This window comes from Polypterus senegalus, chromosome 3, assembly GCF_016835505.1.
Source record: "Polypterus senegalus isolate Bchr_013 chromosome 3, ASM1683550v1, whole genome shotgun sequence".
Taxonomy (NCBI): domain Eukaryota; kingdom Metazoa; phylum Chordata; class Cladistia; order Polypteriformes; family Polypteridae; genus Polypterus; species Polypterus senegalus.
The window spans coordinates 96,288,987-96,302,639 of NC_053156.1; the positions used below are offsets into that span (position 1 = coordinate 96,288,987).

The 13,653-nt window shown below is 35.2% G+C and overlaps 1 protein-coding gene across 6 annotated transcripts in view; it reads right to left on the reverse strand.

The window, feature by feature from the left end:
* mcm9 (minichromosome maintenance 9 homologous recombination repair factor) overlaps positions 1-12,262 on the reverse strand; it is a 67,110-nt gene extending 54,848 nt beyond the window's left edge. Inside the window, exons 1-2 of one of the 6 annotated variants that reach the window (XM_039747643.1) lie at positions 12,090-12,262; positions 397-503 (exon numbers count right to left, since the gene is read on the reverse strand). In XM_039747643.1, coding sequence (XP_039603577.1) covers positions 397-428 — 32 coding nt within the window. In that variant the 5' untranslated portion in view covers positions 429-503; positions 12,090-12,262. Of the gene's footprint in view, positions 1-396; positions 504-8,696; positions 8,721-10,990; positions 11,145-11,743; positions 11,888-12,089 lie in introns of those variants that run through there. The other 5 variants (XM_039747642.1, XM_039747645.1, XM_039747646.1 and 2 more) reach the window with 5 other exon arrangements.
* Between the last annotated feature and the right edge of the window lie 1,391 nt (positions 12,263-13,653).

The window sequence follows — 13,653 nt, forward strand, 5'->3', positions numbered from 1 at the left end:
GCCTAGAAACACTTGTTTTGAATATATGTCAGTATTAGATTTTTAATAAATTTGCAAAATGTTCTGAAAACATGTTTTACTTTGTTATTATAGGTTACTGAGAATAGATCAATGGGTGAAAATTGCAAATTTATATTTTTAAAATTAAATCTAGAGCTCCATAAAATATGCAGAAAAAGAAGGGGTCTAAATACTTTCTGAATCAAATGCAATTTGAATCCCTCATTTACTAAAACATTTGCTTTATTTTTTCCTCACCCATATCTTGCAGTAATACATACAGTCGAAGTACTTAAAGCAAAGCTTTTTAATAGTAAGTTATGGCAATTTTAACATTGCCCATCACTTTCCATGAGCATATTATAAAGTCAATGTTCATAATACTGTATTACTTACCAGCTTAAACCTGGAGTAATGGTATGGATCATTAAAAACCAATCATTTTTCTTTAGCCATTTATACAGTCCAGTTTTCGTTTTCTAACATCTTTCCCTACTTAGACCCTACAAGAATAATACAATTTCAAAGTGTACATTTAAAAGAATAATAAGGCATATTATGAATTATTCTTCAGAACATGACATTCATCAGACAGGTGCAATTACAGCTCAAATGGCAATAAATATTCTACCAGGAGCAACAGAGAACAAATGGAAATGGAACACATGAGGAAAGATGGTGAAAATAACACGTCACTATTAAAACATACTCAGTGGGCTAGAATGTGCATTTTGTTACACAGCCAAATGTTATGTACTAAAAAGATGGTTAGATAAGTCTAATAATGAGACAATGCACAGATTTATGTAGAAATAAATATAAAGCTTCTTAAAAGTTAAAACATTATGAAGCAAGCTTTACAGGAATAACCTGGCATTTTAAATTAACTGCTCTAAAAGGGGACAATATCTTCAAATCATTGTGCCTACTCTGTTTCAATGTCTATCATATTCAAAAACTTTGCGAAATGTGCAATAATCTTACAGTAATAGAAAACTAAACTGATCATGTGCATTTAATGTCAATGTTTCTTCCTTAGTACCACTTTTGTCCTACGGCAGAAAGGCTTTAAAATACTTTGTGAGAGAGAACTCATTCAAATTCAACATACCGTACAACTCTCTATGATCTCGCTATCAGGAAAAATTCCTGAAAAAGGCTGTCTTTGGCCTGACTGGTATGAATAATGCTTGTCCATAACATTTAATACCCAGAGGATTTCACATTTCAGACATTCACTTTTTAGTCACACATGAATACGAAGAAGGCGATATAGCAGAAGTATCATTAGCCCAACTAGAAATCTCATTAGGGGTACTAACAACTAATTCACAGGCACTTCAAAACCTCACGAGTGCAACGGTCATATGTGATAACAGCTCCACAAAAGGTCCAAAAAAATAACAGAATTACTGACTTCCTTACTCTTCCTCAGTTCACAATGTTTACTTCCTTTAACATGGGTTTTCAAAAAGGACTCTTCTCAAATTCCCAGTGTCAAACCCACTAATGATGCTTATTTGATTTTGTCTCCTTGAAGCCAATTTACAAGCATTTCCCAACCATTTCCAGTTAAACTCATACCTTCCTGTAATTTTGACTACACTAAACGCACTAAATCACAATGACACATCTAATATACACAGTGTAATTAACATTACTAGCTACTTACCATGTAACTAACTAAAAACTAATAATTTGATGTGAAGAATGCCACATATCCATACCAGTTCTCCCATATCACTTGCACACGCTACACAACACAAAGTGATATTAATGTGCAAGATCTTTAAACGTGATATTATTGTGAAATGCGGTTGTTTTGATGGCACAATATTCAACATTTAATCCCATTTGTGATTATTAGAATTTAACTTTTTATATTCAATGTCTTAAGTACCATTTACATATTTTTAGAATATTAAGGGGTTTTCTGTACTATATTTTGGCTTGTTAAATGTTCATGACTTTCAAATTTTCCTAGGATCTGTACAAAATCTGTCTCAAGCATGACAAACATTCTTCATAGAAAAAAAATTTAAAAGGAAAAAAAACCTACAGAGGAAAATAAAGTGCTAAAGAGAATCAGAATGTGAAAAGATTCCTGCAAACCATTTTTAGACAGAATCAGCAGTGTATAATTCCTAATATTCCTATCTATTTTCTTCTGCTTATGAGCTGTTAGATATGCTTCAAGCTAAAAATGATTTTTGTTACTGTCTGCTAGAATTTGGTCAATTTTATTAGTATCCCACTAATTATGCAATTCTATTAACTTCTCAAAGACACTTAAGCCTCTAATTCTAACCCAAGTAATTCAATGATTAACAATTATAATGCTCCATTTTCCAACAAACTGGTCTACCTTAAAAATATTTTCTCCCACAAACACATTGATTTGTCCACTAATCAGTCAAAAAGTCGTTAGTAATCGAAGAAGTGATTATTGAGTAGAGAAGTTCAACCAACTGTGTAGAAAATGTAACGTCTGAGATTAAACAATCAAAGGTGCAGGATTTCATTTAAACAACTCCTAATTCTTCTACGAATAACTACGTCATTTAACAATTCAATCCCACGGGGCCAAAGGTGTTAACCCTTCTGATAAGTTCTTAGAATTATTTACTAAATGCAGTAGGTGTATTTTATTATGTTCGTATTATAATTTTTTTTTTTCTAAAACTATTCCTTAATTTATAGGTCTGGCCTTGAAGAAAACGTTTCTGCATCAAAACATGGTGGCATTTCTTCTTCATTGTATCAAGCATGACTAGATATTGCACAGAGGCAATATTTCCTCACACCATCACCATGAATACAGGCTTGGATTGACATGTCTGGTTCCATTTTGAACCAATTCGTTAGGACTCAAATTATTAAGTCATGTAAATGGATAGTTGTTTTGGTTAACCTTTCACTATAATACAAGTGTTTAAGAGAGGTACTTTTTGACAATAATAATACTACATTTTATTTATATTGCACCTTTCCCATGCTCAAAGCACTTAAAATAAATTCAGAAAGAACATCAGGGCATATACAATACAATGTTAGATACAAATAATATCCTCATAAAACATTAAATAAAGGATATGCAAGACACTGAAATAGAATAAGAGACAGTAAACCAGAATAAAGTACATCTGGATCTTGACAAAGAGGGTAAGCTGAAAGAAGAGTTAGAAGGTTAGAGTAAAGTTGAATGTCTTCCTTCCTGAAAGGATGTGTTTTAAGTTGATTTTTAAAATTGTGATAGCTGATCTAATTTATTTAGGGATGTTTTTCCAAAGTATGGGCACTATAGAGCTGAAGGGTCTTATCACCATAAAGCGCAGATTAGTTTGGGGCACCATGAGATGACCAGAATCAGTGGACCTTATTGGTGGGCAGGAGTTACTGATGTAGCCCATTGCAAAGGCATTTAAAGCTTTATAGGTTATTATTAATAGAATTTTATATTCAATCCTGTAAGACATAAGGAGCCAGAGAAAGTGGAGCAGGATGGGCGTTACATGTCTGTGTAAGTGCTCTTGTAGAAGAGTTTTGAACCAACTGCAGCTGTGATAACAGATTAGAAGGGACACATGTAAGAAGGGAGTTACAGGAGACAATGCCAGGATGTACTAAAGGCATAGAAAAGTTTCTCAGAATTAGAAGAAGAGAGGACTGAGCGAATATGAGACATGTTGCACTAAGGTTTAACAGAACGTATATATTTTTTTTTGTAGAGTCTTCTGCCATAAGCAAATTATTAGTTACCCAAAGCATAGCAGGTTCACAGCTATACAATATTCTGAAACCAGTCTGAAAGGGTTCCATTAGCTGTGATCGGGCTTTTTCAGTTACAGCCCCAAAACTCTGCAGTGATTTGCCATTTTACATTAGGCAGGCTCCTTCACTAGCTGTCTTTACATCTTATTTAAAAACACACTTTTACTCTCTGGCTTTTGACCCAGTATGTGTTGGCTATCTGTATACTTTTTTTTATTATGAATCTCTTTAGCTCTTATGTGTTTCTATTTCATTTACCTTTAGTTATTGTGTGTCTGATATGTTGGGTTTTTTATTGTACATCACTTTGGTCAGCCTTGATGTTGTTTTTAAAGTACTAAATAAATAAATAAAACACATCGTGCGTAACGCAGAACAAAATTTTATACAGATATGGGGAGAATGTACAAATGCCAACTTGGTGTAGAATTCAAACCCATGACACAAGAAGCAGCAGTGCAAACTACTGTGCCAATTTGTTAGACATTATATTAATAACATAATAGTTAAAAATAGATTGATAAAAATGAAAATATATACAGTATACAATATAGTACCTAATTAATTAGGCTTCTTCTCTCCAAGAATAAGTACATCTTAAATATCTGTGTAATTATAGGGAAAACAGGACTGTTACCACTGTTAACTCATTGTTAATTTATGATGGGTGAATAATACAGTTTAAGCCTATAACTGAAAGGAATACTGTATTCTACAATGCAGATTTTTAAAGTAACCAAAAAGATGATCTCCTGTATATAATAGGTGAAGTGTAAGTTTCCAAAATTGTGGTTTATAGTGTATACTAGCATTGAAAAGTTTAGACTCACTCAAAAATTTACACAGTAATATATATATATACTCAGCAAAAAAAGAAACGTCCTCTGACTTTCAACTGTTTTTACTTTCAGTAAACTTAATGTGTAAATATTTGTATGAACACTAAAAGAGTCAACACCATAAGACATAAACTAAAAATGTTTCACAATGTGTCCCTGAATGAAGGGAGGCTCAAAATCAAAAGTACCAGTCAGTATCTGGAGTGGCCACCAGCTGCTTGAAGTACTGCAGTGCATCTCCTCCTCATGGACTGGACCAGATTTGTCAGTTCTTGCTGTGAGATGTTACCCCACTCTTCCACCAAGGCACCTGCAAGTTCCTGGACATTTCTGGGGAATGGCCCTAGCTCTCACCCTGCGATCCAACAGGTCCCAGATGTGCTCAATGGGATTGAGATCCGGGCTCTTCCACTGCGAGGATGATCAGCTGTCCTTCCTGTCTCCCTGTAGCGCTGTCTTAGGCGTCTCACAGTGCGGACATGGCAATTTATTGCCCTAGCCACATCAGCAGTCCTCATGCCTCCCTGCAGCATGCCTAATGTACGTTCACGCAGATGAGCAGGGACCCTAGGCATCTTTCTTTGGGTGTTTTTCACAGTCAGTAGACAAGTCTCTTTAGTGTCCTGCGTTTTTAGAACTGTGACCTTAAATGCCTACTTTCTGTAAGCTGTTAAGGTCTTAACGACCATTCCACAGGTGCATGTTAATTAATTGATTATGGTTAATTGAACATGCATGGAAAACATTGTTTAAACCCTTTACAATGAAGATCTGTAAAGTTATTTGGATTTTAAAACATTATTGTTGAAATACACAGTCCTGAAAAGGGACGTTTCTTTTTGCTGAGTGTGTGTGTATATATATATATATATATATATATATATATATATATATATATATATATATATATATATATATATATATATATATATATATTTTTTTTTTTTTTTAAATCAAGGCACCATTATATTTATTTTAAAAATATAGCTAAGATGTTACAGCGCTTGAAATGATTGATTACTTATTTACAGTACATATGACTACAAAGCCCCATTTTCAGCAGCCATTGCTCCTAATAGCAAACTCTTAGCTCATTCAAATAAATCATGTTTAAATTTTAATTGGTTATTAGAGAAATCTTTATTATTTTGCTAGTAGTGCAAAGCTGCAACTGGTTAATCTGTTCAAAAAATTGAGTAAATCTCTCTGTGGATTGCAAGATACTGACATTCTTAAAATTCAATTCTAGACTCAAAGCAAGATTATTCAATAGGATATTTTGTAAAGAAACTTAAGATTTCATAAATAAATTTGTACTAGTGTTTTAAGAGAAATGGACAAACTGAATCTAGCCAGGATTGAAAATGAAACAGAAGGACCAGATGCACAACTGTGCAACAGAACAAGTACATCAACAGTTCACGGTCTAAGAAAAACACCTTACAGGTCATCAGTTAGCTGCTTCCTTAAATACACACCAAATACCAGTGACTCTAGAATGCTGGCCTTAAAAGGCACAGTTTTTACATAAAAAGCTGCATCTGAAACTAGAAAATAAGAAGAAAAGGTTAAAATGGACAAATGTTTGGAATCACCCAGAGATTCACCACCTACTGTATGTGTGTTCTTGTGGCTATTTTAATTTTCTTTTCAATTTTTACTGTTGCAGATTAGACTGTTATTTTGAACATTTATGTTTCAGAACCACGTCAACATGGATGCAAAAAACTTCAAAGTCAATTTTGTGCCATCACTGAATTTCTAACACTAGAAAACAATATATCTTCAAATAATTACTGTATTATCACCTAGTCAACATGTACCAGGATTAATCCTCTTAATGTGCTACAGTCAAGAGATCAGAGGCAGAATTCAGTCACGGCTGGATATCTCTCAAAGGTAACCCAAAGTCTCTCTAACCTTGGAGATAAAAAAAAAAAACACAAAACATTTTGCTTTGGAGTTAACTGAAATATAGAATAATGATAGATGTAACGGGAGACACTACACAGATGGGTCAGCTAAATCTGCTCTTCATAAAACATTAAACATGTGCACGGCCTGTAAGCACAGGGTACAGGCCTGTACAAGTATACAGTTAATTGGCTAACTTGAGTGACACACCCCTTATTCGTGTAAATTTTTTTTCATTCAGACCACAGAACACTGGTAAAATGTAATGAAGCAATTAAAATATGAATTTTAAAAATTAGTAGGGGTGTAAAGGACATACTGTATATGCAACAAAATACTTAAAAATTAAACAACCTGAGCACATTGTTGGTACTAAGTTAGGCAGTGAGGCATAGTGTTTAAGGCTTTGGACTTAAACCCCTGAAGATGTGGGTTCAAATTCCCCTACTAACATTGTGTTATCACATGCAAGTTACTTCACCTGCACGTGCGCCAACTGGCAAAACAAAATAATCAAATACATCTCAAAGTTGCTTTGAATAAAGGCATCAGCCAAATAAGTAAGTAATTATAAATGGGTGCACCAATCAACTCCTAAAGTCAAGTTCATTTGAAAATGTCCTTACAAGTACAGACTGGACAGTTTCTGCCCTTTGTTTACATTTACTTATTTAGCTGACGCCTTTATCCGAGGTGTCTTTTGTCATTTATGAAACAATTGATTAAATGTTATTTGGTTTTCCAATTGGAATACAAGCAGATCAAGTGACTTGCAGTCACACAATGTCAGTAGCAGGATTTGAACCAAGAACCTCAGGGTTTAAAGTCCAAATCCTTAATCACTTCACCACACTGCCTGCCACACCTTTGTCACAGTTGTAGCATTTTGGTACAACTTTACTGAAGGAAAAAAAAAAAGATTGCTCTTTTGTTAATGGCAGGTAAGTATAAAAAGAGGGACAGTAATTTGGACTCACTTCAAATCAAAAAATAATGGAGAGCCAAATGATTATTAGCACTTGAACAGTGATACTAATTAATTAATTGTATTTTTTCTGTTGTCAAGTTACCCAAAGTGATGAGGAATGACTTAATATTCAGCAATCGCATGATTGAGGTTGCCATATTAGTTACAAGGATTCAACATCTAGCAGACGGGTGATAAAACTACATTTAATACACTACAACCACAACACCTTTTTTTTTTTTTGCTTCCAGAGGCCGAATTGATTTATCACCAGCTGGCATACCATGGCAAGATAAAGAACATTATTCTGCCTTATGTCTGCTATACCACACCTTTTATTAACAGTATATTTCTGTTTCTGACCACAATACAGCAAATGACATGATTTTTCTATGTTATAAACACTGGTGTATTTAAAATACTTCAATAGGTTGCCTTTACTAATAAATTTAAGGTAATCATATGTTTATAACTTCTTAAACCTTTTATCTTTCCCATTTGACCCCCCACCATAAATTACCCCACAAACATTCATGCTATCTCCTTCCACCTGCATTAAGTAGTCTACACATATGACACTATCACTGTGTACCCAATAAAGTGCCAAATCAGTATATTCTTTATACAATTAATTCAAGTCATTGGGGTAATAATTAGACTATAGCTAAATTTTGAATAACTAGCTGATTACTCAGTGGTTTCGCTCACTGAGTGCAAGGGAAAAAAAATAAAATGTAGTATATACATTATTAAACAGTAAAACATTAACATGTAAGAAGTAAAGATACATTGTGCAGTACTGGAGTGCTTTCGGGTAACGTACATTTTAAAGGTGCTATAAAACAACAGATAAGTAGCACTAACAGAATCTTAAATGTATTTGGATCATCTCTCGTTACCAGATCCCTTGTGAAAGGCACTACACGACTGCTATGGTATAGAAATTACATTTGCTATGCGACCATGCAAATTTCTGCCTGACAACCTTGCACTACGTGCCTGTGATTTAAGAGAAAAACTGTACTGAGAAATGTGGACGCTGCCCTTCCGTGCTTAACAGGCAGAAAGTCCAAATAATTTCCAAGTCCAAAACTTAACATGAAGAGGTCAGTACATCTTCTTAGCTGTAAACCCTCCATCGTCTTAAAAGAATTAATTACAAAAGCAACCTTGAATGTTGCGGGGTTTTAGTGACCTGAACTCACCTTAAGGTAAGTAGTCGTGCAGCACAATTTACAAAGAGAGTTTTGCTTTGATGGCGCAGATCACACTAATTCGGAAAGATTTCCACTCTACCAGGAGCCGAGGGGGACTTGAAGTGTCACGAACAGTGCGAGAAGAGAGGACGTTGCCCAAAACTGCAAAGCTCTCGATCCGGCGGATCAGCTCGACATTCCGCGCCTCCCAGGGTACACTTTGTTCTCACGACCCCTTGCCGCTGAAGGCGGTGTCGTCTTCACATTGTTTACAGCTCGGCACAGTTAAAAAGTAGAAAGACGCAAAGCTGTTCTCCTCATCTCTTCTACTATCAAGTACTGCCAATTAAAAAAAAAGTTATAATGTGGCAGTTTCTGCGACAGTCATGTGGGTGAATAAATAAAACTCTGTCAGAAAGCGGCAGGTGGTGGACGGCTCAGTGCTGGAGTCCAGAGTGGAGGGCGACGCGGGGCGCACTTCTATAGGATAGATCGGCATGTTTGCGTTTACTTCTTTTCAAAATCAGTAAAGTGACTCTCACACAAATCATAATTCGTAAAGACAATATAAAAATGGCATCCACAAATGAAGTGATTACTTATGTATAACATGTTCTGTGGTCATAAGTAATTTCTGTTTTGTGTAGTCATACATAATTTCCGTTTGAAACGCGAAAAGAATTTTATATATATAGATTTATATATGTTTTGCCATGAAAATTGAAAGCTTAGCCAATGGATGGACAAACATGCCATAGCACGCATGTTGTTATGAACGACATTGTGCAAGGCAGACTTTAGACTGGGGTAGGCAGCCTTAGTTTGAGTTCCACAGTTAAGTGCTAATTTTCTTTCAAGTCAGCCTCCTAACTTGAAGTTAAATCCTGCTCCGAATTAAACTCCTAATTTACCTAGCATGTGATGGGCTGGGATGGATCCCTCTCCAGCATAGATTCTTTCATGGCACCCAGTGAATAGGAGACAAACAGAGACTCCCTGAAACTCTTTTTATATATTTGGGTGGATGGAAGGATGGCCTCAACTCTTAGTATGCAGGCACACAAATTTCCACTACTGTGTGGTTTTGTCTCCATGAAAATTATTTGCTGTCTTCCTATTACTGAATTCAGACAATTCTCTTTATTCTCCATATTTTTGTTTAATTCTAGCTTACTCCATTAAGACTGAGAGCTTCAGCATTTCTTTTTTCTATCAAATTTACAAAAAGATGTAGATACAGTTGTAGCGAACAGCTAATAAATTGACTATGGATAAGCAACTCCTTTGTGGCCTTGTTATTAAGAATCTATTCAAAGTACTGAGAATGAAATAACATTTATTTATATAGCACATTTTCATACAAATAATGCAGCTCAAAGTGCTTTACGTGATGAAGAAAGAGAAAAAATAAATAAGAATTAAAATTAAGGAACATTAATTAACATAGAATAAAAGTAAGGTCCGATGGCCAGGGAGGACAGAAAAAACAAAACAAAAATCTCCAGACGGATGGAGAAAAAAAAAAAAAATCTGCAGGGGTTCCAGGCCATGAGATTGCCTAGCCCCATCTAGGCATTCTACTTAACATAAATGACCTCAATCTGTCCTCATGGAAGAATTTGATGATGACGGTTATGGGGATTTCTGGCCTTTAATCCATCAATGTAGGGATAAGACATGGACAGCTCAGCAGTAAAAAAATGCATGCTCATAAAAATAACTAACATCTATACAGTGAAAGGAATACACCCTATTAAGATTTTTACCATGGCAGAAAAAAGAAGAAAACAATAAACAAATAAGCCATTAGGTATGTTTCAGCAATTGCAAGAATGACATTGTTAATCAGAAGCTGGAGGAAAAACACAAAGCTAGTTCAAAACTCTACCACTGGGATACCCTAACCTTTCTTTAGGCAGATGTTAAACTGAAATGTCATAAAACCAACAGTAGACTGAGCACTGCATTGAGCAACATTCTTTAAACACAATATACATAATATATGCAGTAAAATAAAAATAATAAAAGTGAGAAAGCGAGCTATACATAAATCCAACATACCCAATATCACAATCACCCAGAACCAGAGGTGCACAGTTCAATATTAATAAGTTAGTAAATGGACGACTGGGCTAAATTACTCAGTACACTTAAGATCTAAATCAAAACAAAAATACGGCAATTATTTGTGAAGGTGAGCATTGACAGTCCAATTATATATTTGTTATTGTTCATTTCATAACCAAGTCATATTGCAAGTTTTAAGTTTATTGCCGGTGATTAAAATCAGTGAGAGTATAAACCTGTAGGCGAAAGATGTGCTTCGGAGGCCTAAATCAGCAAAGGTGATGTCTGGTATCCGTGCCATTTGTTAAACATTTTGCGTTGCAAAGGAATAGATTTTTGTAGTAAGATTTAAGCAAGATATGTGCTTCGGCTCCGTAACTGACTCGCCCTTCTAAGCTGCACTTACAAAAGCAAACAGTTAATGAATTGGGGCAGCTGTGAAAGAGGGCAAGAGTCACTCTTTCCAGCTGGCAATGTTTATCACATTCTAAATGATATTTACCATATAATTTAACTATTAATATGGGGTACAAATTAAGGCTTTGAACACAAAACACTAAGGTTGTGAGTTCAAACTCTGCTACTGACACTGGCACTATGCCACCATGAACAAGCCACTTAACCTGTCTGTGTTCCAACTGATAAAAGAAAAAAAAATGCAACCAATCGTTATGTCCTAAGGCGCCAGTCTAATATTAATAATAATAATATCCAAAATAATAGAGGGCTGTAAACACAAGTTCAGCGTGGAGGGTGGGTCCAAGGACGCGGTCGACCCAGATGAACACAGACGCACGGTGGGGCGTTTGGTTACTGGTCTCATGTTTTGGAGCCCCACAGGTCTTACAACCAGTTCCCACAGTTCCGAAATCATTAGGTGAGTGGCTCTAGAAATCGGACGACAAAATGAAGCGCGACGAACACAGGAGCGTTAAAACGAAAATTGCACGGTTTCAATCAGGTTGTCTTTAAAAGGTAGCATAACTTACCTTTTCTACAGAAAACCTCGAAAAATAATGACCGGGCTCCGAAATGTAAACACGTGCACAACAACATACTTTTACAGACAAAACAAAAACACTTCAAACTTCCAAGAAAAAGCAAATCTGCCGCCGCGAAATGATTTTTGTGCAATTGCCGCCAGCAGTTCCACTAGTGCACTTCTAATAGGGGATACATGAACTATGAAATAATTAATATTTTAAAAACACAGGAATACTACCGTTTACTTTATATGTAGTACTTTAAAATTAACAAAAAATCAAGCCAAATATTTAAATTTAAGCTGTATAAGATTTATTTTAAAATTTACACTACAACTATTAACTGACATACCTATTATATAAATGATATGGTACCCTCACCGTTGCGTAGTAGAAGAGGTGTGGTATACACACATAGTTTATAAGGTTTGTGTAACCACACGGAATACAATGTTACATGTGGCACTGACTCATGGCGTTTACTTTAATCTTTTATAAAGTACAATCAGGCACCGTTTATGAAAATCCGTGTGTGTCTTAAAGTGTAGGTTATTGCGGTACTACGCTTACAGGAAGGGATATCAGCCAATCAGAGTTGAGATGCAAATCACGTGTCTCTACGGCGCCGTTTTATGTTCTGAAACTACTTTTACCAGAAGGCATTTCAAAAAATAGAAAAAGAGTAAATAGAACGGAGCGTGGGCGTTCGATAGCTGATTAGCTGAAGTCGACTTTGAAGGACGTTTTTCCAGGCCCGTTATGATCCGTCCATAATATATTCCGCATTTATAAAAACTAATTTGCATTGTAACTGGGAGGAATTAAACAGTTAACGTTTCGGGAGTAGAGTACGTCTAACGTTTATGACGCGTTGTGTCTATGTTGGTAATTTCGTGTTGACTATAAAGTCGGTGGTAGGTGACACAGTCCCAGTTTTGGACTGGGCACCAATCCGTCACCTAACGTATTCACAGTACGTGAGACAACCCAGTCTCATTTCGAGAATTAATATGTATGTGTTTGGAATGTGGGAAAACTGCCAAGCCGTGAATTAAAACATATAGATTTCTGGAGCCTTGAGGAATTAGTGTTATCCATTGTAATCTACGGTTCAAATGTTGTGTGTCGGTCCCTCTTCGCAAATTTCACATTAGACGGATAATGTTAATATTCTCATACTAAAACAGGGCAGGAATGAAAACCCTACAATATTAGATATTTGAGAGTGAATAACGTCTAATAAAATGATCCAAATGATCCCTAGGAAAGTAGTTTTTTGCAATTTTAGAGTATAGTAATACCAAAAGTACTGTTGTTATTAAAAATTTTAAACCCTTATATGAACACAGATTTTAAAAAATACTTCTCTAATAATTACTTTAGAGGGTTATACAGTATAACATTATTCAATTTTAAGTTTCTTAAACACAATATATCATTAAAATGATGTTATTAATCAGTCGGCTTAAGACAGTACGTCCTATTAAATTAAAATTCATAATTAAAAGTAGTAAGAGAACTAGGCTTATTTTCAACCATCCTTAGCACGGAGGACAGAACAGACATGATAATAGAATTATACTGATTAAAAGGGAAATCATATTTTAAGCAAACCCTCTAAAAACATATTTTTTATTATTATCTGATAAATGCATCAAAGGCCAGATTTTTTTGCTAACTTGATACTATTGTAATTACTGTACAGTGGTTTTGATTTTTGAAACATCACAAATCCCTTATTGCAGATTTACGTATTGTGTATTGCAAAGCTGTAATTATATATTTATTAATTTTCTCAGCCCATGTATTAAAAGGCAGGTTACACTGGGGGGAAGGTTTCTGCCTATACAGTAGTGGATGCAAAAGGATGACCCAAATCTGGAAGGAGCACCAGACCATCACATCACTCTCATTTA